This window comes from Mercurialis annua, linkage group LG2 (genome assembly GCF_937616625.2).
Source record: "Mercurialis annua linkage group LG2, ddMerAnnu1.2, whole genome shotgun sequence".
Lineage (NCBI taxonomy): Eukaryota > Viridiplantae > Streptophyta > Magnoliopsida > Malpighiales > Euphorbiaceae > Mercurialis > Mercurialis annua.
The window spans coordinates 15,726,472-15,752,557 of NC_065571.1; the positions used below are offsets into that span (position 1 = coordinate 15,726,472).

A 26,086-nucleotide genomic window follows, 5' to 3' on the forward strand; every position below is an offset into this window, starting at 1 on the left:
AGAAATTTCTAGTATGGGTGGATCTGATGGTTAATCTGTTTCTATCATGCTTTTAGAGTAAAAAAAACAAAAAGGTGAAAAAATAATTTGAAAATAGTCCCGGCGGGGCTCGAACCCGCGACCTTCGGCTCATAAGACCAACGCTCTAACCAACTGAGCTACGGGACTGTTTTGTTTCTCTCTATGTACCGCTCATACTTACATGCATTGTAGTAAATAAACATTTGCACTATGTGAGTTGAGAATTTAAAAACAGGGACTTTCCAGTAGAGTAAATTTTAAATTTCTGAAGAATCATAATTTTTTTTAGGCTTAATGCATTAAAAAACTTCGACCTTTCGTCTTCTTTTCAATCCTACCCTGACGTTGAAAAATTATCAATTTTACCCCAATTTGCATTTTTTTCATTTCAATTGTACCATGAAGCATAAAATTGACCTTTATTTATTTAACAAAAGTTCAATAATTTTTTTAAAAAATGGTCAATTTAATTTAAAAATTTAATATAATGCAAAAAAGGTTAATATAGCGAATTTTTGCCAAATTAAAAAAGATCAATTTTATGCTTTAGGGTACAATTAAAATGAAAAAAATGCAAAATAGGGTAAAATTGACAAATTTGTAACGTCGGGATAGAATTGAAGAGGGGACGAAAGGTCAGGATTTTTAAAATATTAAGCCTTTTTTCTATAATAACTAGATTTTAGGTGCCATGTATACATAATTCATCTAATTCGATATTAATTATCTACATCTTGACTGCACTAAAGAAAATTAAATTTGAACTGTACGAAATATATTTTATTTTGTTTGAACGAAAATTTGAAATTTTATTTTTATGTTTTACTAAAAATTGTTAATATAATTTTATGTATTGGCTATTTAATCTATTATATACATCCTTCATTCCATGTTGATAGACTCTATTCGGATTTTATTCGTTTAATTTAGGCTTAATCACCAAAAAATACCAAACCTATACGTTTTGTGTCAATTATAGCCAAACCTTTAAAAATCACCAGATTTAGCCAAAACTTATATGTTCTGTTTCTTTTTTAGCCATTTTTGAATCGAACCGGTTTTTCTGACACCGTGTCGTCCACGTCACCGCCAACTAAGCAATTGGCTGGCATGACAGCTGAAATATTTAAATAAGGTTTGGCTATAACTGACACAAAAAATATAGGTTTGGTATTTTTTCGGTGAATAAACCAAATTTTAAATTCATGCCAATTTTTAAATTTAATAATTAGTAGATTAATTATATCATTTATAAATTTTATATATATTTAAAATTAATTAATATTTCCTATTTAATACTAATTAAAATTAATTTTAATTTCTTATTAAACCTAATTAAATCTAATAAATTTATATTATAATATATTTTAATGAATATGTAATTAAAAAAATGAATTAATGTATTACTTAGGAATTTATATTGATTAAATTTGGGTGAAATGATTTAATGTTCATGATGATTTTGAACTTGGTTTATTATTTTTAATATTGTTGAGATCTTGTTATGACTGGTTTAGGTAATAAATAAATTAGTTATGTGTAAATTAAGGTAATTTTTTGGCTATGTCGAGTAAAATGACATATGCGTTTATGCTTATAAACATTATGATATATATTTATTACACCACAATGAGCTTCACTTTTTTTTTAAAAAAAAATGAAAAAATAATTAAACTCGTCCTATAAATAAACAGTCTATTCAGTGATTATTTTTATGTTTATGTGTGTATAGTTGAATTATGAACACTGTCGTATGTTTGTTGTGTATATTACTCTCAGATTGTTCGTCGGAAGACGAACAATTGGGTCTCAAACGGCGACGGTGTTAAAGAACCAACCACTGGAATTTAAAAAAAATGAATTTTAAGATGAATATGACATTTTTTGTTTTTATTAGAATTTAAATTAATTATATATCCCTCAAATATGTAAAAACAATTATTAGAATTATTTAAATTTAGTAAAAAACAAATTAATTTTTAATTAGCTTAAATAAAAAATTTATTTTTTTTAAATATATATGAGTTCTATTATAACATAATTAATCATTTAATTATTTAATTTTAAAATTAATTTTATTCACTAAAAAATACCAAACCTATGCATTTTGTGTCAGTTATAGCCAAACCTTATTTAAATATTTCAGTTGACATGCCAGCCAATTGCTTAGTTGGCGGTGACGTGGACGACACGGTGTCAGAAAAACCGGTTCGATTCAAAAATGGCTAAAAAAGAAACAGAACATATAAGTTTTGGCTAAATCTGGTGATTTTTAAAGGTTTGGCTATAATTGACACAAAACGTGTAGGTTTGGTATTTTTTGGTGATTAAGCCTTTAATTTATAGGTAGTCAATTATTATTTATACTAGTCATATGCCAGTGCCATTATGGAAAATCAGTAAAATATAATTTTTTTTTTGTTATACTAAAGCCATGTATTAAATTTATTTCATGTAAATTAGTAAAATATTAAAATACAGATTATGAATAATATAAATTATTTTTTTAATCATGCTAACAAAAAATTATTAGGTAAAATTTAATTGAAAAGTAAATTTAATTTTATATAATCCATTAAAAAATTAAAAGTATCTAAAATGAAGCTTTTACTCTATTTAATTCTAGGTAAGACTAATGTTACATTAATATTTTTTTTAATTATAGTGAATTTTAATAACACATGATTAGGTTACTATCGGTAAAGTTATAATTAAAATTAATTTAAACTTCCATTACTTTTAGCTTTGAATTTTTCGTGAAAACCAAACCATGAACTTATTTTATTATACTTATTTAATGAAAAAAAATAAGGGAAGTTTGCAAAAATACCTAAAAAGACTAAAAATATTTGTCAAACTACCTCAAAAAAACTTACCTAAAAAAATTAAATATTTATTTTATACTCCGCAGTTTATTTTTTTACTCCGCAGTTTCAAACAGTTGCAAATAGTTTACAAAAACACAATTTAAAATTGTTTTACAAAACGTTTCAAATACAGTTTCTAATAGACTTTCAAACAGTTTAAAAAATAATTTGAAATTGTTTTATAAACCGTTTCAAAAGCAGTTTCTAATTGGGGTTTAAACAGTTTATAACGGTTTCTTAAAAAATAATTTGAAACCATTTTAAAAACCTGTCTCTTTTACAGTTTCAAAAGGTTTCAAAAAATTGCTAAATTAACATTTTTAAAACCGTTTATAATACAATTTTAAAAAAAAGGAGTACTTTTACAAATTTTTACAGTAAAAAAATAAATTTTCACTTAAAAAAATAAATTTTATGAAAAAAAGGTAAAAAATTAATTTTTCACAAAACGGAGTTTATTTTCAAATATTTTTAGAAAAAGAGTATTTTTTGCAATCTTCCAAAAAAATAAATGTCCCGTTAATTTGTCTTTTTCTTTTTGATAAATGATAGATAGATTAGCACGTCCACAAGATATGGAGGCAAAAAAGGAGCTATGTAGCTGGATTACCAGATAAATGACGTCAATCTCTAGTGGAAAAAATCTAGACTCTTAAAAACATCATTGTTGATGGAGTCTGCCTTCTGATCCGGTGGATTAACCTGCAAAATAAGATAGAAGCTAAACAGACGGTAGTTGTCCAATTTACTCTCCGATGCTAAAGTCGGTACCGAGGTTTGAGCAGCGTTTTGAGTATATGAATATGATTGTGTGTTTAGGCATAGCTTAACCTCTTTATACAATAGCTGAATGTATACCTTGTACACTTGGAATAGGAAAGTGAATCCTATTTAGTAGGGTTTGACCCTGATTAGGAGTGTGATTCCCTATTCAGACGAGAGTCCTATTCATGAATATCTTCCTAAATAGTCTTGTCTTGCTAAGTTGGAACTTATCTTTCTAAGTTGGAGTTTGTATCCGAACAGGAAAGATCTTCCTGGATCTTCGTAGATCTGGTCATTTGGCCGAATCCCAGCATCGACGCGCTTTGTCCGAGTCCTCAGGAGATTCGATCTTGTCTTCGAGGATTGTAGTATTATTCCAGTCGAGGAGAATCTCATGGATTCGGCTGCTGGTTTCGTCTGGTTTAACCTTTTGGGCAGGATTCCGATATCGTCTGATGATGGATCTGTTAGTGATATGCACTAGGTCAATCATGTTTGACCATGTTTTGACTTTATCATTTTATTATTTATTGATTGGCAGTTTTTATCATTTTATATTAATGATTAAAATACTTGAATGGTTAATTCTTTCTAAGGTCATCGAGTATGTGACTTGATAGTAGAACCCTTAGGTTTAATAAAAGAATTATATACCATCTATCCCTAGTCTTAATAGAACATTGAGACTAGTATGATGTTGACTGATGATTATGTTTTACTAATCATGTATATGAGATATTAAGTCAAATCATAGGTGCTATTTGAGAAATAAGGCACTGGATGACCCACTGTGAGAATACTACATAGATCACTGTCATAAGTAATTCTCATTACAGTTCTATTAGTATAATCCTTTGACCTTGAAATCATCATGGATTTCTACATAGCTATTTCATATTTTGATACAGTCTTACATTATCTTTAACAGGATAATGGAATAGATTGTCATTGGATATGAAAGTAACTATGTGAGAAATGTGAGTGACTGAGAAGGAATTTGTCCCTCATTTATTTGAGTAAGATATCTATGGGCCCCTTGAAGAAGATAGACTGAAGTAAATGCATGGCCATGCTAATTGATAAGAAGTTATCATTTTCAGTCTACTTAGAGTCAAGAAACTAATGATTGAATGTTATAAGGATGACATAACTATGCCTTATATTCAATCTGGATATCGAGAGACAAAGGGATTAAAATATTATTGTAAATGGTTAAATCGGATTATCGATATTCATATAACTTGGGTAGTCATAATGTCTTGCTAGAGGCCACTTATGACTTGTGGGCTGAAATAGGGATTTCGAGCCTACTGCCAACGTTATATGAACCTACAGGGTCGCACACTAAGAACAGGCCCAAAACAGTTATGGGTTGTACAAGCCCAATGTGATTAAGTGATTAATTATATATATATATATAATTCGTAATATATATATATATATATTAACAAATATATATATTAATTCGAAATTTAAGGATAAGTGTTTTCCTTAATTTATTATTTTTTGGAAGATAATAAATATAGTAATTAATATATATGGATAATTATCAAAAAAGAAGTTTTTGATAAACATAAACTTGTAGAATTGCAATGAGATTGAAATTCGAATTTGTCTCAAACCCTAGTGTTATTTATCACTATAAATACTCATTAAGCAGTTGGTTTGAGAATCACGAAATTCATTATTCACAAAATCACTAAAATTCGAAATTGCTTGTGAAGCAATAGTGCTAGCACACAAGCACTAGTTTTGGCTAAGGTCTGTTCGTGTGGATACTCGTAGAGGACGCGTTCTTTTGGAGGCGTTTCTGATCCGAGGCCAGGTATCACCAAAGTGAACCACCTCCTTCCTTCCTACATTGCTGTTGAATTCGACATACAAGTAAGTAATTGTTCTGTTTAATTCGAATTACATGGATCTTGGTTTGGGTTTTTAGATAAATTTTTGAAATTCCGCTGCGTTATGAACCAATAAAACCCAACAGGATCTCCTGCGACTCGACTCCATAATACTTAAGATAGGATTTAGTATTCACCAATTACCATCATAAAACAAAGTAAGAGTTGTGATATTGAAATGCATCACACTCTTAAATACAAAGGAAAGTCAAATTCGTGTAATTTGTTGCCTCATCATTAAACATCAACCTATAGCGATTGGACCGGTTAGCCAGTTCATGTTCACTTCTCAGGGTATCTCCAACTCAACTCTAAAAAAGTGTTGGGTCTCACCATTTAGAGTTACCCAACTCCAACTTTTTTTTTCAAAGGATTTTTAGGCCCATAGATATAATTCATTGATCAAGATTGTTACATAAGTAAAGTCATATCACAATGTTTAAAATATGAACTTTCAATTTGTAAATCTAGAAAACACTAACAAACCTATGATACAAGCTAAGTAAATCGAAGAAGCGGCAAATTTAGCCATAGATTCCGCATAAGTTTACCGAACAAAAATTAGACTTCCGTTGGAGCGGGACTTGGATCTACCTTTTACTCCGATAAACCGGCCACACCCGACCCGCTTGATCCTTTAGAGGTTGGGTTTTCCGATCATCTCCGTCAATGAAATTCCAAGAAGATAGATTGATAGTCCTTCAAAAGTTAGATCTACAAGAGAGTACCTTGAAGCCCGAACAATCGCTAAAAAATCTTGAACGATATAAGAAATAAGCCACAAAATCCTACAAAATATATAGAAATTCTTACATAAAAGATAAAAATCCTTACTGGATTGATAGTCTTCATATCGAAGAGGTTTTATTAATATTGAAATTAAAATATGTATTGTTATTCATAGGCGGAGAGGAGGTGATTTCCGATTGGGATCGGAGATCACCTTCTCCCACCCTTCAAGGTATGAAGATGAAGAAGAAGTTTTTAGAGAGAAGAGGGAGCTATTCTTTTTAACCAACTCCAACTTAAGTCTACAGATCCATTTTTTAAAGTTTTAAATAATAAACTTTACATATAGAGTTTCACTATTCATTACTCTATAAAATTAGTTTGTATTTTTTCAATATTATAAATTACTTGTTAAACCCATTAGTTTTAATTGATACAATTATGTCTTACGATAAAATAGTATATTTAAGTATTATAATTTTATATTTTTATTATTATATTTTAACAACTTCTAATCAAATTAAATAATAAAAAATCACATATATAATAAATTAATAATATATAAAATCAACAAAAAAATATTTTAATAAATAATACAAACAATTATAAAAACAACAACAATAATAATAATATTACTAAATATAACAACAACAACAACAATAATAATAGAAATAAAATAAACAAAAATACTACTACTACTATTGCTACCAGTGGCGGAATCAGAAAATTTTTCTAGGGGGGTCGAGATTTCACATAAAAATATAATAGTATAATAAATAATTTTTTTAAATTAAAGTGCTAAATATTAAGTTGATAATAATAAATAATACAAAAAATTAATAAACACTAAGATCATTTTTAGGTGATAAAACATCAGTAATAGTAAACATTCTAATTCAATATATATTATATATGACCTAAAAATATAATTTAACATCATGGTTAAGTGATAAAATAAAATAAATTAATTATTATATAAATGAAAAAAATAAGCCAAAATAGAAAAAAATTATCATACTTTTGATTATTGAGCAAATATAATGATGAGTTTAAGAATTAGTATGAAGTGATTAATTGAGTGAATGGGATTTCAATTTTAGGGTTTGAATTTTATAAAATAAAAAAAAGGGAAAAAAATAAACCTAATTTAGTTTTTTTTTCCGTTTGAAACAGAAATTAGGCTATTCTGTTTCAAGTAACATTTGAAACGATAAGTAGTTTGGCTTTAAGCCGAACGACTTGTCGTTCGGTTTAAAAGCAGATAAAATAAAAAAGGGCCGAACGACATGTGGTTCGGCCCTTTAAATTCATCAAATAATTTCACGAGTTGCAGTGCTGCAACTCGTGAAAGATGGCCAGACCGAAGATGTGACCTACAACAGATCTCCTCCATGCTGCTGCGCCTTCCATGTTGTTGCGGATAGAGGACTGAGAGTGAGAGAGAAGGTTCGAAACTCGAAACGAAGACAAGATCCGGTGGATTAGCACCGGTCCATCATTTTTCTCCGGCGAGGAGGAGGGTCGGCCGACCCTCTTGACCCTCCCGTTTGTTCCGCCACTTTGCTACTACTGCTACTACTGCTGTTGCTGCTACTACTACTGCTACTTATAATAATAATATATATTTCACTATTGTTAAAAGTTATATATTTCTATCTTTAGGATAAATATGTAAAAAAAGTTTTAATTTGAGTTAAATTATTAAAATAATAAAATAATATAGTTTTAAAATATTAATTTAAAGTTAGAAATAAAATTTATGGTTGAAAAAATAAATTATTTAGAGTCAGAAATAGAATTTGTCTTTATAGAGAAATTTTTTAATCTATTTTAATAAAATAAAATATTAAATTTAGAGTGGGTTTTGAATGTCCACAATAAAATCTAGGGACGATGACAAAAGTAACTAAAATTTTAAAAATATTTACAAAAGTACCTGTAAACTTTTTTTATTTACAAAAATACGACTGATTTAAAATTAATTACAAAAGTACCAAAAAATGAAAATTAATTACAAAAGTACGATTTGTATAATGTCGGTATAATTATGGTATAATTTTAGAATATAAAAACTATAAATCAGATAATTTAAAAATAATATTTGGTTTATTATTGGTATAATTTCAGTATATTCTTGGTATATCGATTATAAATTTTTATATATATTTTCTAGTTGATAAAATGTATATTTATTTTATATGTATTTTTCACTATAGTTGGTAATAAACTAAAGAATTTGTATATTATTGGTATAATTTTAGTATATTGTTAGGTTAATATTTAGTATGCGATGTGGTGTAATGTTGATGTAATAATAAAATTTCAGTATATTTTGATGTGTACACTCTTGGTATACTGTTGGTATAATTTTGGTATATTGTAAATTTAATTTTTAGTATACGATTTGATATAATTTTGGTAAATTTTTATTTAATATTAATAAAATCTCAATATATATAATGTTGGTATAATTTTGGTATAATCTTTATATAATGTTGATATAATATTAGTTTATTAGTATACTGACATTATACCCACAGTATACATCGTATGTTTGATATTAGTTTTTATTGTTTTGTACTTTTGTAATTATTATTAATATTTTTATAAATGAAAAAAATGAACATATAATTTTATAATTATTTTCATTTTTTTAGTAAATGGTGTAAATTCCTCTAAAATCTACAACATTAAATGTACATATTAGAATCTTTAGGATCCGTAAGAGCCTAAAAGTGCTTGACAAAGGAATATTGAAAACGTAATTATTAAATTTATGTAAGCGAATCTTATTGGTAGATGCTAATATGGGTAGCCTTATATTTTGTGTATCTAAGAAAATCTTGACAAGAGAGAATCGTGTCATGGTGGCTCCACCCTAGCTGGTAGTGGTTGTGGCCTGTTGGTGGTGGCTGGTTTATTGAAGACACAACTTTTGTTTTCTCATCAGTAAGTTGGAGATGGTTTCTTTTGGTTGATGTGGGTCCAGTTATAAAGATGATGGGTAGTTTGCTATATTTTTTTTCCCATGATCCTCTAATAATTAATACTAAATAAATTAATAATTTTAATAATTAATCAAATTTTAAAGAACTAATTTTAATATTATATTTTATAAAATATTTAATAAATTAATAATTCTAATAATTAATAAAATTTTAATCCACCATATATATTAATTAGTAGAGGGTCGACTGCATTCACATTGAGCTTTTATAGGCAAAAGCATCACTTTATCTCTCAAAGTCGGACCGAAAAATTTTAAACGCTTTAAAAATATATTCCAACTAGAGATTAAAAAACGTTAAAACAATAATAAAAAAATTCACCGGAGAAGACGAACGGGAGGAACTCGTTCATCTAGTCCGGGCTGTTCTTCTACGGGGAAGAACAACGGATCTATTCTTCCCCATGGAAGAACAACATCAATCTGTTGCTGTTCTTCCATGGGCCCATGGAAGAACAGCAACAGTCGGACTGTTCTTCCCCATTAAAAAACAGATATGTTCTTCCTATATTCTGGGAAGAACAGATCCGCTGTTCTACCCATGGAAGAACAGTCCGGAGAAGACGAACGGGTTCGTCCCATTTGTCTTCTCTGGTGAATTTTTTTATTATTGTTTTAATTTTTAATTTTTTAATTTAATTAGGTTTAAATTTAAGTAAGTTTAAATTTAATTAATTTTAAATTGGTTTAATTAAACTTCGATTTATTTAATTGGATTTGAAACGTTTAATTAGAGTTTGAAGTATTTAACTGTGTTTTAATTATTTTAATAAATATTTTAACTTTAAATATTTTTTAATTATTGATATTTAAATGAGGAAGAGGGTGAAAATGGCTAAAAAAATTTATAAATATAAAATTGGTAAGTATTTTAAATATTAAGAATGTTTTTAAACTTTGTCCATACATACTTGACAGAAAAACTGACGGGAGTTAAATTTTTGGTGTGAAGTGAACCATTTTGGACAACGTCAGGGGTTAAAGTGAGCACACTTCAACCTTAAGGTCTTTTTAATTTTTTCGGTTCGGCCTCAGAACTAAAGTGAGCCTTTTGCTTTTAATATAATTAGTTTTTTGTTATGTGTTATCCACGTGATTCGTAATATTATCATTTCAATTTTTTTAATTATAATTTATATTAAATTAATTAAATTTTAATAAAAATAAATATAATATTTTAATTTATTAATTTATTAATTTTTTAAAATAAGTGACATTAATAATATTTATTTATAAATTATTATAATTTTACTTAATGGAACTCCATAAAATCTCATATCGTTAGGAAGAAGGTCATAAACACGCTGACTTATAAATACAAGGCCCAAAGGCCACTCCGGGTACGTATAAATCCAATGCTTGTCCATATACTTTGGTGTACACTTTTACCGACTTTAGCATAAGAGTGGACTCGAGGGCCGAGCCCAAGATCCACATCCCTACGCTGGGACCTACGACATACAGGCACTGCCGATTCTCAAACATTATCTAACCTATTATTTAGCGCCGTCTGTGAGAACGACTCTCATATAAATTTTATCGATGGAAGCAAGAATGAATGATGAAACAGAGAAAATACCCACACCACCAGCGGAATAGCCAGAAACTGTTACTAAGGTTACGAAACCTACAAAAGCAAGCAAGCGGCAATGAGAAGGATAAGTAGTGGTACCTACACGGAGATACAAACGAGGTAAACAAAGTACGAGATTGAGCTGCTTGAGTCAAAGTGCACTTTAGCCATATATATATATATATATATATATATATATATATATATATATATATATTAGTTCATCATCAGAACTTAAAATCTTAACCTTTTAACGTTAAACCATCGGTGTATCATAACGTTTTCGTTTCTCGACCAAATGCGACGGTTTTTGTTGCTAAACGATCCTAGAACGAAGGGCTATCAAGGTAAGCTAGATGTTTTAAGATTCGTTTGGGTTATTTTGATGAGTTTTTAGATTAAACATTAGGTTACGGCGAAACCGTATCACGATTATGTATTTGATTCATTTTTAGCGTTTTTATTACGTTTTTGTATGGATTTAGATGTCATTTTGGTGCCGGATACGTTCGGAAGTATGTTAAGCACGTCAGGATAGGTCCGTGAGGAGTTTTAGGAGCAGCAAGGGATGTTGCCCCGTCCTCACATCGCGCCAAACTCGGACTCCCTTGGTCGTTTTCGACCCCTCTTGATGATCAGAACTTGATTAGACGTTTCCTAAATCGATATGAACCTACGAACTTTGGAAATATGCAATTTGGACTTAGAACATAAACAATGAGATTAGGGTTTTGATATACGGGATGAGACGTTTAGGGTTTAGGTTTAAGTCGCAAACTTAAAGTCGTATAGCGTTAGTATCGAAGAAGGATAAATAACGAAGAAATGAAGTGAGATTAAACGCGATTAGAAATCGACGAGTAATGTTTATATTTATATCTCAAGGCTAGAATGTCTATAGAGTTAGATTCTTACACGAGTTATGTTTGTTTGTCTCCTAGATTTGGCGAGGCAACCAGCTACCGGACAAGGAGCTTGACGGGTGTCGTGCGACCAAAGTTTTTGGAATAACAAGCAGTGAGTTTATAAATATTTACTTTTGATGTATTTAAAATGCATTGCTTTCTAAATACAAATGTGTTACATGACTCGCATAGCATGATTTATTATCAAAATGCTTTGTATGGAGTGCAACATAATTATCTTGAAACCAGTATAGATCCGATGAAACATGCTTTTCTATTGGGCGGCAATAGGACTATGTGATCACTAGTATAATCGAGTGATATACATATATATATATATATATATATTGTGGTGTGTGTGAATTTGATATGAGGTCACCTTGGTTGAATTATCCCGCGGCCTGTATCTAGTGAGTCGCCATGGTTGAACTATCCCGAGACTTCGTTGTATAGTTGGATTAAAGATGGTATGAAGCATAATGGTTGAACTATCCTGATGCCCGACAAGATAGTATGGTTGACACGATGGAATTATCCCGTAACCTACCATCAAGATTAAACATATTAATTTTGATTGTGAGGAAGATTTCAAGGAATCGAGAAATAGGGTTCAATCGGAAGTTATATTTGGATGCATATGAATGAATGATTTATAGCATTGTTTTGTTTTATTGAATGCTCATTAGTAAACTATGAACTCACTCAGTTTCGACTGACCCTGTTGTTTTAAACATTTTCAGGTAAATAATTTTTTTTATGTGACAAACTTCTATCCTTGCTTCAGAAGTCTGTTTAGAAGTATGTACAAGGGAAGTGTGTATCGGTAGTGCTGCAGTAGACTAGTCCGAGATATATACATGTGGTATTTGTCAAACAGTTTTATGTATCTTTATACTCTAACGTTTTGTAAACTTGAATAGTTTTACTGCGCTTTAAACCGTTTTCTTTTGATGTGCGAAACAAGACAATGCTTGATGTGGCATCGCATTGTAAGACCCTAGTTTCTATGGATGGTTTTCAGAAATAGATGTTTGACATCTTATCGTTTTAAAAGCTTTTCTGAAAACGCTTGCATGATTGCTATTTGATTTGTATCACAAAACGTTTATAGTGGTTTTAGGCTTGCTATGGGTTTTGGAGCTACCACTCCCATTCCCTAGCGCCGGTCTCGGCTTGAGATTTCGGGTCGTGACTGTTATGATATGTCAATCTATCCCCACGATTTATGAGGCTTTTGAGACAAATGTTCCAAAATTCCTTTTCAGCGTTGCCACAATTTCCCCTTTATATTTGAGGTCTATGTCCATTCACAGGTTCACCTTTTTCTCCTCATTTAGCTCTAGTTTTTTTATCGTGCCGTTGGGGGCGCTTTCTTTTTCTTCTATATCATGGTTCAGGATTTCTTCGATTGTCATTGTTTCAAATGAATCTTGTATCGACTTGTCGTAGCACTTTTTTACGGAAGCCTGACTTCCTTGAATTGTGATGATTCCCGTTTTCGTGGGTATCTTCATTGTGAGGGCTTTTATGCTTGTTATTGCGTCCGAGACGTGGAGGAACGGTATCCATAATCGCATTCTATGGTAGATCAATGTTTATGCTGCTGAATCGCGTCGGTAATTCTTCATCTTTCCTCTCTCTCCCCAATTTCACATCTAGTATGATTGTTCCCATAAGTCTGTTAGGAGATCCGCCAAATCTCGTTATTAGGATGGCGTTTTTTTGGTTCTGCGATGACTCTTCCGAGACTTTCTTAAGCTTTCCTCGTGATTAAGTTAATGACACTTCCTTCATCAATTAATATCCTTCCATGTTCCAATGTTCGATTACCATAGCTACAACCAGAGAAACGTCATTATGAGCCTGATTGATTCTCCCAAAATCATCGCCGTCAAAGGTCACTGGCGGCAATATTCTAGGTTCTTGCATCTTTTGTTTTTTCTCCGGTGGGTAATGATGCGTGCTAATTTTCTTATTTTTGAGGTTTGATCTGTCAGAAGTCATTCCTTCAATGAGAAATTTGTTTTGGAGTTCAGAAAAAAGCAGCTTCTAGTTTGAAGATTTTGAGCTTTTTCCCATAGATGGCGCCAATTGATGGAGTCTACCTTCTGATCCCGTTTGTAACCTGTAAAACAGGGTAGAAGCTAACCGGACGGTTGTTGTCCGATTGACTTTCTGATGCTTAAGTCAGTTTAGGCTTGAGCAACGTTTTGAGTATATGAATGTAATTGTGTTTTTAGACATACCTCAAACTCTTTATATAGTAGTTGAGAGAATACCTAGTAGACTTCGAAAAGGAAAGTGATTCCTATTTAGTAGAGATTGAGCTTGAATAGGAAAAAGATTCTTTATCCAAGAGAAAATTTTATTCAAGAATATCTTCCTGAATAAGCTTATCTTCCTAACTGGAGTTTGTATCTGAATAGGAAAGATATTCCGTAGTTTGGTCTTTAGGCGACTCCTCAGGCGACGCGCTTTCTCCGATTTTTTGGGATTCCGGCTTATCCTGAGGATTCAGCTGATTCTTCGTTTGATCTTCAGACATGGCGAATCTCCTAGATTCAGCCATCAATATTATCGGATTTTTGTATTTTAAGCGAGAATTGATATTCTCCCGGATGGTATATCTTGTCCGACTCGGTTCTATTATAGTTATGACGGGATTCGATTTCCATCATGTGGTTTGACTTAAAAGATTGAGTTTGATTTTGGTTGAATTATTATGTGGTTTGTCATGTGGTTAGTTGGATTAGAAGTGTTACATACCATCATTTCGCTAAGTTAGCAGTAACGTGGCAGATACATTGATAAAATATCGTTTTGACTCACAAAATTGCTATAAAAGATACTGAATATGCTAAAACGACCTAACCAGCAGAAGTTTATTATTTTATTGTGATCAAGTTTTTGATAAAAGGACGTACCTTTGAATTTGTTGAGTCATTATACCAAATAATTTTTGATGCTCTACCAAACATTTATACTTAATCTTAATTTTTTTTTCTTAAATATAAAGTAAGGAAAAAATTTAATATACATCTTTTTTTTCCATTCGGTTTTCATGGCTTCACCCTGATTAATTCGGATCTGAACCGCATCGCGCACCTGGCATGGTGGGTGAGTTTGCCATCGGGAATTTTCTGCATTTATAAATCTCGAATCTGAGACCTTGTTTAAGCAATAGCAAACCGTTTATCACTTGAACTAACTATATCTTATTAGCAACTAGATTCAAACAATCAACAGTTGAATCAAAAATTATATACTTTAATAGCACAAATTAGCATAATAAACATATAATCTTTATTTTCTTTAATATTCAAAAAAAAAATCTTTAAGATAGAATAAAAAAGTATCCTTAGTACAAATCTATACCTTATGACCAACTTCAAACAATTAGGTATACCATATTACCTTAGATTATTATCAGAATATATTAAACACCCTAAAAACTTATCTGTTATTATAAAAAGAATATTAAACTTTATATCATTACAAAAAGGTCGCTGATTTATACTTTTTATTACAACGGGAGGTTACTACGGCGGATTCGGTCAAATTTTGATACAAAAAGGTCACTAAACTTATCGTGAATTACAAAAAGGTCACTGAGTTATGTTTCTATTTGTAATTCCGGCTTGCCACATAAGTAAAAACGGTGCGTTTTAATGTTAAAATGGTGCGTTTTATACGAGTGACATCTCGTTGTAACAAAATGTATAGTTAAGTGACTTTTTTTATAACAAAATGAAGTTTACTATCTTTTTTGTAATAATAAGTAAGTTCACCGATTCAGAGTGTTTAATATCCACTATTATTGTGTGTGAAACTACAACCAAATAAACTAAATCTACGACGAAATAACACATTGCCGTAATGAGTTTTTGGAGTGACAACCATGCAAGTGTTTAGGGACAATCTAAAGTCCCCACATTGAGGACCAAAAGCTGCAAAGCCAGCAAAACTATACCTAAAATGAAGCAAACAAGCTAAGGGTAGATCACCTTGCTACACTTGGGCTTTACTCCTTTTTCAAATCTCAATTATACTTTTTTTAACATAATCTAGAGAGAATAAATCTGACTTTTATGTGGGACAGAAATCATGAGAGTTGTTATAGGAATCAAATGAGGAAGAGTGGAGCGAGGATTTGGGCTATAAATGAGATACAAATTTTGAACTTCATAATTAAGAAACATAAACAGAAATATAATCATTTCAATTATTTAAAATAAATTTATTTATTTTCAAAAATCAAGTATAGTATATGTAATTAGAAATATAATCTTTTTAATGCTTTAGCAATAGAAAAATCCTGCAAGCTTGCTCCCTGCAGCTCCCATAGTAAGATCCGTTGCGGAAACACAAATTTTATTTAAGTGAGTGTATTTTTCAATGAAATGATATATCGTTCGGCTATTTTATTAGACCGAAAAATATATTGATTGATTTTTTTTATTTTTTAAACTAAACGATATATTTTTAAACTGAACGACACGTTTTATTTTTCTTCTTAGTTTTTTCAAACCAAACGACACGCTGTTCGGTATTTTATTAAATCAAACGGTATTATTGTGTTCTCAGACAAAGTAACAAGTTTGTTGAAGATAACTCGGAAGTCTTATGAGATACTCTCTCTTTCTACATACATGTGCACACTTTCTCTTCAATCTCTTACCTACAAGATTGCCTATGCTCATGGGTTTTGTTTTTCTCCTCCTCTCATATACCGATCTTAACCCCCAAGATTTTTGGTTTGCTTTTCAAAAATTATTGTTCCGTTAGATTTTGATTTCAAATAACATTTCTTGAAAGTTCAAGCAATATTTTTGGTTTGTTTACAAATTATTTCTCCCTCTCTCCAAATCTTTTTTTCTTGGATTCCTTCAAATCTTTCAAAAATGCCAAAAAAACAAGGAGATAAAGATTTTGAGTATCTCTCTCTAAATGTTCAAGATTCCTAACATTTTAACCAAGAAAATGTATACATATAGTAAGCATGAAGGTCACAATTTGATGATTATTTTTAAATTTGTGTAGGTGTTTTAAAATCTTGAAAATCACATGAATTAGTAGATGGGAGATAAAAAATAATGGTTGAAGAAGATGAGGGCATTATTATTAGGTCATCAAAGAAGCAAAAGCAAAAGAAAGTGCCACAAAGAGGACTTGGTGTGGCACAATTAGAGAAGATCAGATTGGAAGAGCAACAACAAAAAAAAGATGTAATTAATTTGGGTCCAAAATATCACTCTTCTAATTCTGATATGTCATCAATATCATCACCAAATTCAATACTTAAGCCTCAAAGTGTTCATATTTTTGACTCAACCACTAGTGTTCCACTGGCTAATTTGGATTGGCAATCAGTTTCTGGTCATGATCATATAATGCCTAAGTTATGGAATCTTGAAAAAGAGGTTAATTATGGGGTGGATCCTGGGTTGGCTTTTAGATCGAGTTTCAATTTGCCTTATGAGTCCAATTCTACGTGGCCTCTACATAATTTGATGCAAAGATCAGAGTATCAACCTCCTACCCAAATGGTATGTCTATATGTTTTTTTTTTACCAGGTGCGTGATGCAGGTCGGATCCGTATTTGTCAGAGCGAAGCCCTGAAAACTGGATGGGCAACCAAAATATATATATAATCTATATATATATATATAGATTTATTTTTATTTTTAATTTAATTTTGTTGGATATGATGATTTATAAAAATGGTTGTAGATAAATGTGTCATCAGCAAGTTCATCAACATCTTCTCTAAATTTGCATATGGAGCTCCCTTCAAACCAAAATTATTGTAGCAATCATACTCCTCTTTGGCCAGAGGAAGACAAGGTAAATTAAACTTGCTTGTAATGTCAGTTTTGCTTTTGCCCTAGAATCAATTTACTATTTCATTAGTTTTAACATGAAAAAAACACTGTTTAAATTATTTTGGCTTAATTACTCAAAAGTACCGTCTCTTTTCGTCTCACCTTCTTAAAAATGCAAAATTTCGGCAAATTTTAATAATTATATTTCAATTGTCAACAAGTATTTTTTTAAAGACCAAATCTTTTTTTATTATTCTCATTTATAGCAAAATCATTCAATTTCGTCAATAGTAGCATACTTTTGGTAAATATGTTGGATTAAAAAATGTTATATTTTATCGGAAATGAAAATAATTTTTTGTCAAAGGAAATATATATATATATATCTTAATTTATTAAAGTGGAAATGTACTTATCGAAATTAGGCCAGAATTGACATTTTTAAAAGCTTAAGCTTCAACTAAAATAACTGGATATTTTTTGGTTATTATACCTATTTGTTTTTATAACAAATTCAAAATTAATTAAATATTTTCAAAAGTAATAGATAACATGAATTAACATATTAAAAAATATGATAAAATTGACAAATAGATCTGAAAAATATTGTGTATGTTTAGTTCAATAATTTTGTGACTATTTTTATAATAATTTAATACATAAATGAAAAAATTCATATATATTTTTAAAATTATGTATCTGAATATTTATGTTTATATAAACTATTTTATTTAAAAATAATAATTATATCTTACTTTTGTTCATGAGGTCTTTTGTCTTTTATTTATATATTGTTGGAATATAATTTACTTAAAAAGTAAAATTATAGTACTAAACTATCTTAATTCTATAATATTGAAGATACATTTGTGCATTTCATCATTGTGGGTGCTATTAATTAATTTTACATTTTTTCAATCACAAGATGAATTAAATATTTTACACATACTTATTTTTTATTGTTGAATTTTGTTAAATTGTAGTACAGATGGTTGGCACGAAAAGGCCATATCCGTTTTATGTAGAAAATCCTGCATTTCATTGCAAATTCCCTACTGTTGTAAACCCTATTGGCAGATCAGATGAGTCAACTTCATTTGGCCATGCAACCACTTTCAATCTCATTCCTTATTTCAGGTTTACCTTTATCATTTTATATTTTTACGATATAATTTTAAGTAGACTCAGTTTACCACGTCATCCATAGACTACGTCTATCACATAACGACACATCATTAAAATAATGGCTATCTTGTAATATTACTATTCAAATGTATAAATAAGTAATAAATGAATTTACAAGATTACCATTATTTTAATGACGTGTTATTATGTTATATATAAACTTAGTCCATAGATGATGTGTTGGACTGAATCTACCTAATAATTCTTCTCTTCTTTCTTCACAATATATGTTTTTTTTTTTTTTCAAAATCACAATATATGTTTATCGTGCAAGTTTGTGCATTAGCATTTATCAATTAATAAATACACTTCAATTTATTAAAGGAAAGTATATGTTACTTAAATTATTTTACGAGTTTTTCTCCAATCTTGAAATAATATATCATGTAAATAATTTGTATCAATCCGATCATTTATCTTTTTCTTTATTGTTTGCATATAATCAATACATATATAATAAATTAATTCACCAAACCGACTAATTCTTCAATTTTATGAATACCAACAAATTCGTATTCATGATATTCTATCAATTATGTCATAGTTTTAAATATATTAGTTCATTTTGTCTTAAAAAAATACTAACACATTTGAAATGATAACAAATTAGTTAAATCTGTGGGAAAAGAAAACTCATAAATCTATATTTTAATTGCTCATTATTTATGACTGTATTTTTCTTTTCTTCTCAGAGAATGCAACTCATACTCTGATTCAGTGGTAGAGCCCAATTCCAAGAAAAACAGCATAAAAGAAAATTGGGATTCCAATGGAGATTTTCTAACACTAGCCCCACCACTTACAACTACCTTGTCTTCCCCAAATTCTAAGTTGAAGAGACCTTCTGCTTACCAAAATGAAACATTTGATTTTAATTCACTACCTTATCAAGTGAGATTAAACCACACTATTTCATTGATTTAAATATTTTAATTATAAGCTAAATCTATTTTAAGGTTTCTAAATTATACATTTTTGGTCATTAGATTCCTTAACTTCTATTTGACTTATTCGGGTTTTTAAACTTTCATTTTTTGGTTCATCAGGTACTTCAATTTTTATTTGTCTTTCTCAAATCTCTAATTGTTTATTTTTTAGTTCATTGGATCCTTAAATGGATCTTCGTTTAAGGATCTAATGAATCAAAAAATAAAAATTTAAGGACTTGAGAAAGTCAAATAGAAATTGAGAAACCTGATGAATCAAAAAATAAAAATTTAAAAGTTTGAGAAAGTCAAATAAAAGTTGAAGAACTTGATAAATAAAAAAAAATGAAGTTTAAAAATTTTAAAATCGATTTAGCTTTAATTATATAACATCATAAAAACATATTAGTTACATGTTTTTATTTAATTTTTGAAAGGGAAATGTCAAAGATTTGATGGTTGAGGCACAAGCAAATGTACCAGATCAACTGCAGCCTTACTTCAGCTTTCTGCCACCAGCAATTATTCAAATTGGCCACCAGCTTTCTGCCACCAGCCTTAAAATTGGTGAAGTAGGAGAAAATGTTGATCTCAGTTTGAAGTTGTAAAATCACTTTTATAGTAACTTTTTTTTTTCTGTATTTATTTTTGTAATAATTTTTTCATTTTTTTTTCTATTAATTCTCTATGCTCTATCTTTTGTGACTGCAAATAAAGAGAGCATAGAGATTACTTGTCCTTTTCTAGTGATATTTTTTGGGTACAATATTATATTTAAATAGAAGTCTTTATAATAACTATTGTATGGAAAAAAAATTATTGTTTAGATTTTGAGAAATTTCGTATTTTAGCTTCTAATTATCCGCTATAAAAAAGAAGTGTATTTTAGCTTCTAATTATCCGCTATAAAAAATAGATGAAATATTTTTTATATCTACAATTTTGACTATGTCATTAATTTTTTTTTTTTTTTGACAAAACAAAAAAAAATAAAGTAATTTAAATATCTTGATTTGTTAAATTTACAATTTGAACCAATATATCAAATTCACAATTTAAATTTATTTTTCAAGCACATAATAATCATCTTAAATCCAAATAACTCATTGCAACTATTCTAAAACATAACGATCTTATTAGAGCTGACCCTATTAAATGGGTAGCGAGTAAGAGCAAAAAATGAGAAGCAATGTGAATCAAATGGAAAGTGTAGAAGATGAATGGAATTTGACGGTGGAGGAGTTTCAATGGGTAGTTGTGGTGACAAAAAGGGTAGGTGGAGAATCTGTGGAAGAGATCATGTGAAAATCTCATTCATTTGAGAAAATCAAGGAATCATCAAGTATTGATATTTTGAGTTTTAAAAAAGTTAATAATAATGAAAAGTTAGGATATTAAACTCTGAGTCAGTGAACTTACCTATTAATAAAAAAAGGGTTATTAAACTTTATTTTGAAAAGGCAACCAAGTTATAGCTTCTGTTACGAAAAGGTTTATATTGTTATAAATTGAACTTCTCGTAAATTACAAATAGACCACTAAATTATACCTTCTATTACAAAAAGGATACTTAATTATGTACCTTCTTGTAATTCTGGCTTGCCACGTCAGCAAAAACGACGTCGTTTTACATGAGTGAACCCCTTTGTAAGAAAAGGTATAACTCAATGACCTTTTTATAACAAGATAAATTTTAGTACCTGATGGATATGGACCAGACACAACGACATAGCCAGCATAACCTGACCCACAAACTAGACTCAATACTATTTATATCCCACACTCAGTGAATAGACTATGTCGGGACAATCCTGAAATGAGCCCTATTCATTAATAGATAGAAGCGAATCAATAGAATCCTGATAACAAATGGATCAATATCAAGCTTATCTGATCTCACCAAGGCGATCACTGAGACGAATCAAAAAAAGAGTATTCAACTATAACTCAAAATAACTAACAATATAAAGAAGACCCTAGGTCAGAATAAGGTATGTTATATTCACTTTTCTACTGTTATCAATCAAGCTCCATCAAGAATTTGACTTAGGTATCGAAAGGTGTTCGAGCCAACACTGGTTCGAATCCTTCCAACCTGTTTTATCTTGTGAGATTGGAGTTCAGATCATACCGGCCACCTCAAGAATCATTATTTGGCGCCGTCTATGGAAACGATTATTTGTTTATGAGATAAAAATTCAATTTTAGTTTCGTGGTCAGAATGAATAACAGAGAAGAGACACTTCCACTGGCACCAGGAGTGGTCGTGATAACCGAAGGATTACCCACGAGTACTGGCCCGATCTTTCCACTTATCTCAATCAATGGAGGAATCAGAGGGATCGCACCAGTAACGAGCGCGGCGGTACCAGCAATCAGCGGAGTAGCATGCGACATCACACCACCATAAATTCTCAGAGGTATTAATGGATGGAATCTTCCGGGACGAACAGCTTCACCATGGGGATACTACACGCCCCAGTACCAAACGTCCATGGCGTATCAACAACTAGGAGGAGGATGACATCCAGGATACTACTCGTGGACTCATCCTAGTTATCAAGGCTACTAGAGGCCTATCCATCCAATCCCTTTTCCCTCCTTAGACACAAACGGAACAATAACATCCACCACACAAGTGCCTTCATATGTACCTGAAGGAACACTACCGCCGCTCGATAATGAAGCGGTAATGAAAAGTATTCATGATTTCAAGATCATTTAGCGGGACTGGCTAGGAGTCAGTTGAACAGAGGGGAACTGTAGACATCTTTTTTTCGGACAGGTAAAAAGTGATAAGGGACTAAAGCATCCAATGATGATTTCCAAAGAAATTCGTCCGGGTGACGAGCTATTGGTTTGCTTGCTGGAATTCACACTGGCGCAATCATTGACAACTATGAACTTGAAGGATTAAAACGTAATTAGCCGTAAGTAGCCCATAAAAATCCAAAGAGATCGTTGACTAAGTCTAGAAATCGAACTAATTACAATATTTTAGAAGTTTATAGGCAAATTTACACTACTAGAAAACAGAGAATTACCGACGGAAATTTTTTGATTTAACGACGGATTTTAGTCGTTTACCAACGGAAAATTTAATTTACCGACGGATTTCAGCCTTTAGCGACGGAAAAATCCGTTGGTAAAATGCAGTTTTCTAGTAGTGTTACAAGTTTTACGGATTAAAATTGACCATAATCAAACCCATATAGCCCTAGGAAATTTTTAAACACTTTCGGGTTCAAAATTGACTTTAAGGCATGTTTTTCTTACCATCCAGTTTTAGTTCGGGATTCATCCCTTTTAAAGTAGTTTTTCCTAATCCTTACTCTATTATTAATTATTAATCAACATTAGTCATTAATTAAAAAGACATAACAGTAATTCAATTTAAAGCTAACCCTAGGTCACACTAACCATTATAAATACAACTACCAATCAGCTTAGCAAGGGCTCAGACCGAAAATTCAATTAAAAATTAAATACGCAAACTCTAGGTAGAGACCCTAATTTTGCCGCACCCTCTCATACATTGTCACGACCCAAATTATTGAGCCGTGACCGACGCTAGGGAATGGGAGTGGTACTCCGAAACCCGTAGCAAGCCTAAAACTATTAATAATTTTTCGCAAATAAAAACATAATATCATATATAAAATGTTTTCAGAAAACTCTTTTAGGTAATACAATTATAGATAGTAAAATATTATATCATAGTTTACATTTAAAATAAACTGTTTGAAATCAATTCACAAATCGTATATTAACACCTACGGACTACTGCAGCTTTAATGAATTCCTATATTGTGCAAGCCAATTGACTTCTGGCACAAAGAGAATGGTATATCTGATTCGACTCCAGTCACCTGAAAGACATCAAAAGTGAGGGGTTAGTATTTGGGAAAATGCTGAGTGAGTTTGCAAATTATTAATGGTATTATCAAAATATAGCATCATATGCTTAATACGTATGTAAATTCATGATATAAGCAAACAATAACTATTCTTAATTTCAAAGTGTGAGTCCAACTCACTAGATACGGGGATTCCAGGTTACACCGTAACCGAGTGCTCACTCATATCGAATCTCAAAGTGTGAGTCCAACTCACTGGTGGGTCCAACCCACTGGTCGATCCAACCCACTAGATACAAGGCTCAGATTACACTGTAACCGTTTGCTCACTCGTATCGCATTCGAATCATATCACACAGAAATACATTAAATCTTAATAACAAAGTCAGACACTCTAGACTGACTCAATACTAGTGATCACACAACCTATTGACACTCAATAGGTAATTGTTTCTTCGCATCGCATACTAGATTCATGTATTCAAAGTAATGAATAAAACATCATTCATATAAGCGGATCAATCAAACATAGTAATATCTTATACGAGTAAGTTATATAGATGCGATGTGTTTGATAATATTTTCGTAATATAAGAAATTAGCTTTTATAAATAATACGCAAAAATAAATGCAACTCGCCTGGATCGCAAATAATCCAAAATAATAATAACTAAAATGTCGATCCTCGTCGAACTTCCTTGGCTCGCCAAGTCCGTAGCTCGATATTTCGTCGTATCTAATATAGAATTCTATCGTTAGAATTTCTAATAATAAATTTTATTTTAATTAACTTTGGTATTAATCAAAATCATATTTGATTAACCAAAACAATTTACTTCAAATAACTTGACATTTTAAGTTAACTTTAACTTGTTCTAAAATTGCTTTTCCAGCCCACTTCGGCTATCAAAAACGTTCATTTAAAATTTCCCGTTTACCAAACACATTTTGCATTCCTGTAGTCCATAATATCGTAAACAACTTTCCTTTAGACTCGAACTTCATTCGACATCTCTAAGGTCTCCAAAATATTGCTCAAAGTTAGCTTATGAAAATGTCCTATTTATTTCATGTTTTTCGACCAACTTTGAGCTATTAAAATTATTACTTAGAGTCATCCAAACTCTAAATAAAAATTATGTTCCTAAAGTTTGGAATGCCGCCTACAATATTCCTTTAGACTTTAATTTGCAAATAGCGCTGGAAAGTGTCGGAAATGGGTCTTGAAGTTGGTATCTCAAATCTGAGTATGAAAGCTGTAAAAACAGCTTATCATCACTGCTGTTTTGAGCTGTGAAACAGGGCACGTAAATTGGTAGAAATCCAAAACAATTTTGACATTCTTATCCTCCGTAATTCCCCTACAACTTCCGTGAAGACTTCGACTTATTTCGACTTATAGTTTGCTCAGAATAAAAATCCAAAGTTTACCCCTTGATAAGTTTTATTCATTTTCTACAAAATTCTGATTTTTCGCAAAACTTTAAGCTTAAACAATTTTTAATTTATCTTAACAGCACCACGATTAATTTGTTCCAGATTAATCTATGCAACTGCTTCTTTATATTCTACTCATTCCCGAATAAAATTTATTACGGTTCGAGGTCCGTTTTTAAGCTCAAAACAGCCCTCATGGCTTGATATTTTCATTTCCAGATTTTTACTAACTTTTTCACTACTTTCATCAATTAAAACCAACACTTTACAAACTTGCAAAACGTAAACAAAATTGATATTCGTATTCTCTATAACCTCATCTGCATATTTCATTCAGACTCGACCTAAAACCGACATATCCTTTATCATCAAATTTTGCCTCAAAGGCAGCCCCTTAATCTGTCAAATTCTGGAATTTTATTTCCAGATTTTTCACTCAACTTTAGACATTCATAACAGTCATCATACTCAACCAAAATTCAAATCAAAACATCCTAACATCATCTATGTAACAACATCTATCCATTCCCTAACAAACCGAGCATAAAACGTCATGATTTTGGGTCCATTTCTAGGGGTGAAACAGCCCTCATGGCTGTCCAGAATTGCACCAAAATTGCTGCATCTTGCAGCAGTTGCAGCATATTGCTGCTGCACTTATGCAGCAGCTCGCTGCTTGGTACAGCAGCAATTTTGATGCTGTCCCGAATCCCCCACGCTCACCCCGGCATGCTAGCCTCAGCACCCATACAAAACTAAACCTTAAACTCCCTAAAAATCCATTAATAACAATTCAAAACTTAACTTCAAACATTAATATTCAAGCAGAAATTTTTCAGACTTTAACCTCAACAAACACCATCAAAAACACAACCAAATCCATAACAAAAGAGGTTACCTTGTTCGTGTGTATGTTAGTTTTCTAACCGAGCTTGAATCATCGAAAACGGTTGTCAATTGTTGAGTTTTCCTTGCCGTCGTGGAGTATGTGTAAGGTTGACGGTGATGGTGTTGATGCTTCGGTGGAGTGAAGGAGAAGAAGGCTTGGGGTTTTTATTTTTATTTGGTCTTGATCTTTTAATCATGCTAG

The 26,086-nt window shown here is 30.8% G+C and overlaps 1 protein-coding gene and 1 non-coding gene across 2 annotated transcripts; one reads left to right on the forward strand and one right to left on the reverse strand.

Annotated features, from left to right (window-relative positions):
- Window positions 1-94: 94 nt before the first annotated feature.
- TRNAI-UAU (transfer RNA isoleucine (anticodon UAU)) lies at window positions 95-168 on the reverse strand. Its single transcript has one exon. It is a non-coding gene; the product is annotated as a tRNA-Ile (tRNA).
- A 15,891-nt stretch (window positions 169-16,059) lies between these two features.
- On the forward strand, window positions 16,060-20,499 carry LOC126667264 (uncharacterized). The gene is made up of 6 exons (XM_050360237.2): window positions 16,060-16,147; window positions 16,809-17,314; window positions 17,500-17,613; window positions 18,580-18,728; window positions 19,469-19,667; window positions 20,140-20,499. Exons 2-6 carry the CDS (start codon window positions 16,862-16,864, stop codon window positions 20,308-20,310), a joined length of 1,086 nt encoding a protein of 361 aa, XP_050216194.1. The 5' UTR covers window positions 16,060-16,147; window positions 16,809-16,861; the 3' UTR covers window positions 20,311-20,499.
- The last annotated feature ends 5,587 nt before the right edge of the window (window positions 20,500-26,086 follow it).

What these genes read in the sequence shown, in the direction of transcription:
- LOC126667264 (XM_050360237.2), top strand. Translation starts at nt 16,862, where the DNA reads ATGGTTGAAGAAGATGAGGGCATTATTATTAGGTCATCAAAGAAGCAA. An exon ending in TTTGGCCAGAGGAAGACAAG is followed by an intron (nt 17,614 to 18,579) that starts GTAAATTAAACT and finishes ATTGTAGTACAG; the next exon opens with ATGGTTGGCACGAAAAGGCC. An exon ending in AATCTCATTCCTTATTTCAG is followed by an intron (nt 18,729 to 19,468) that starts GTTTACCTTTAT and finishes TTTTCTTCTCAG; the next exon opens with AGAATGCAACTCATACTCTG.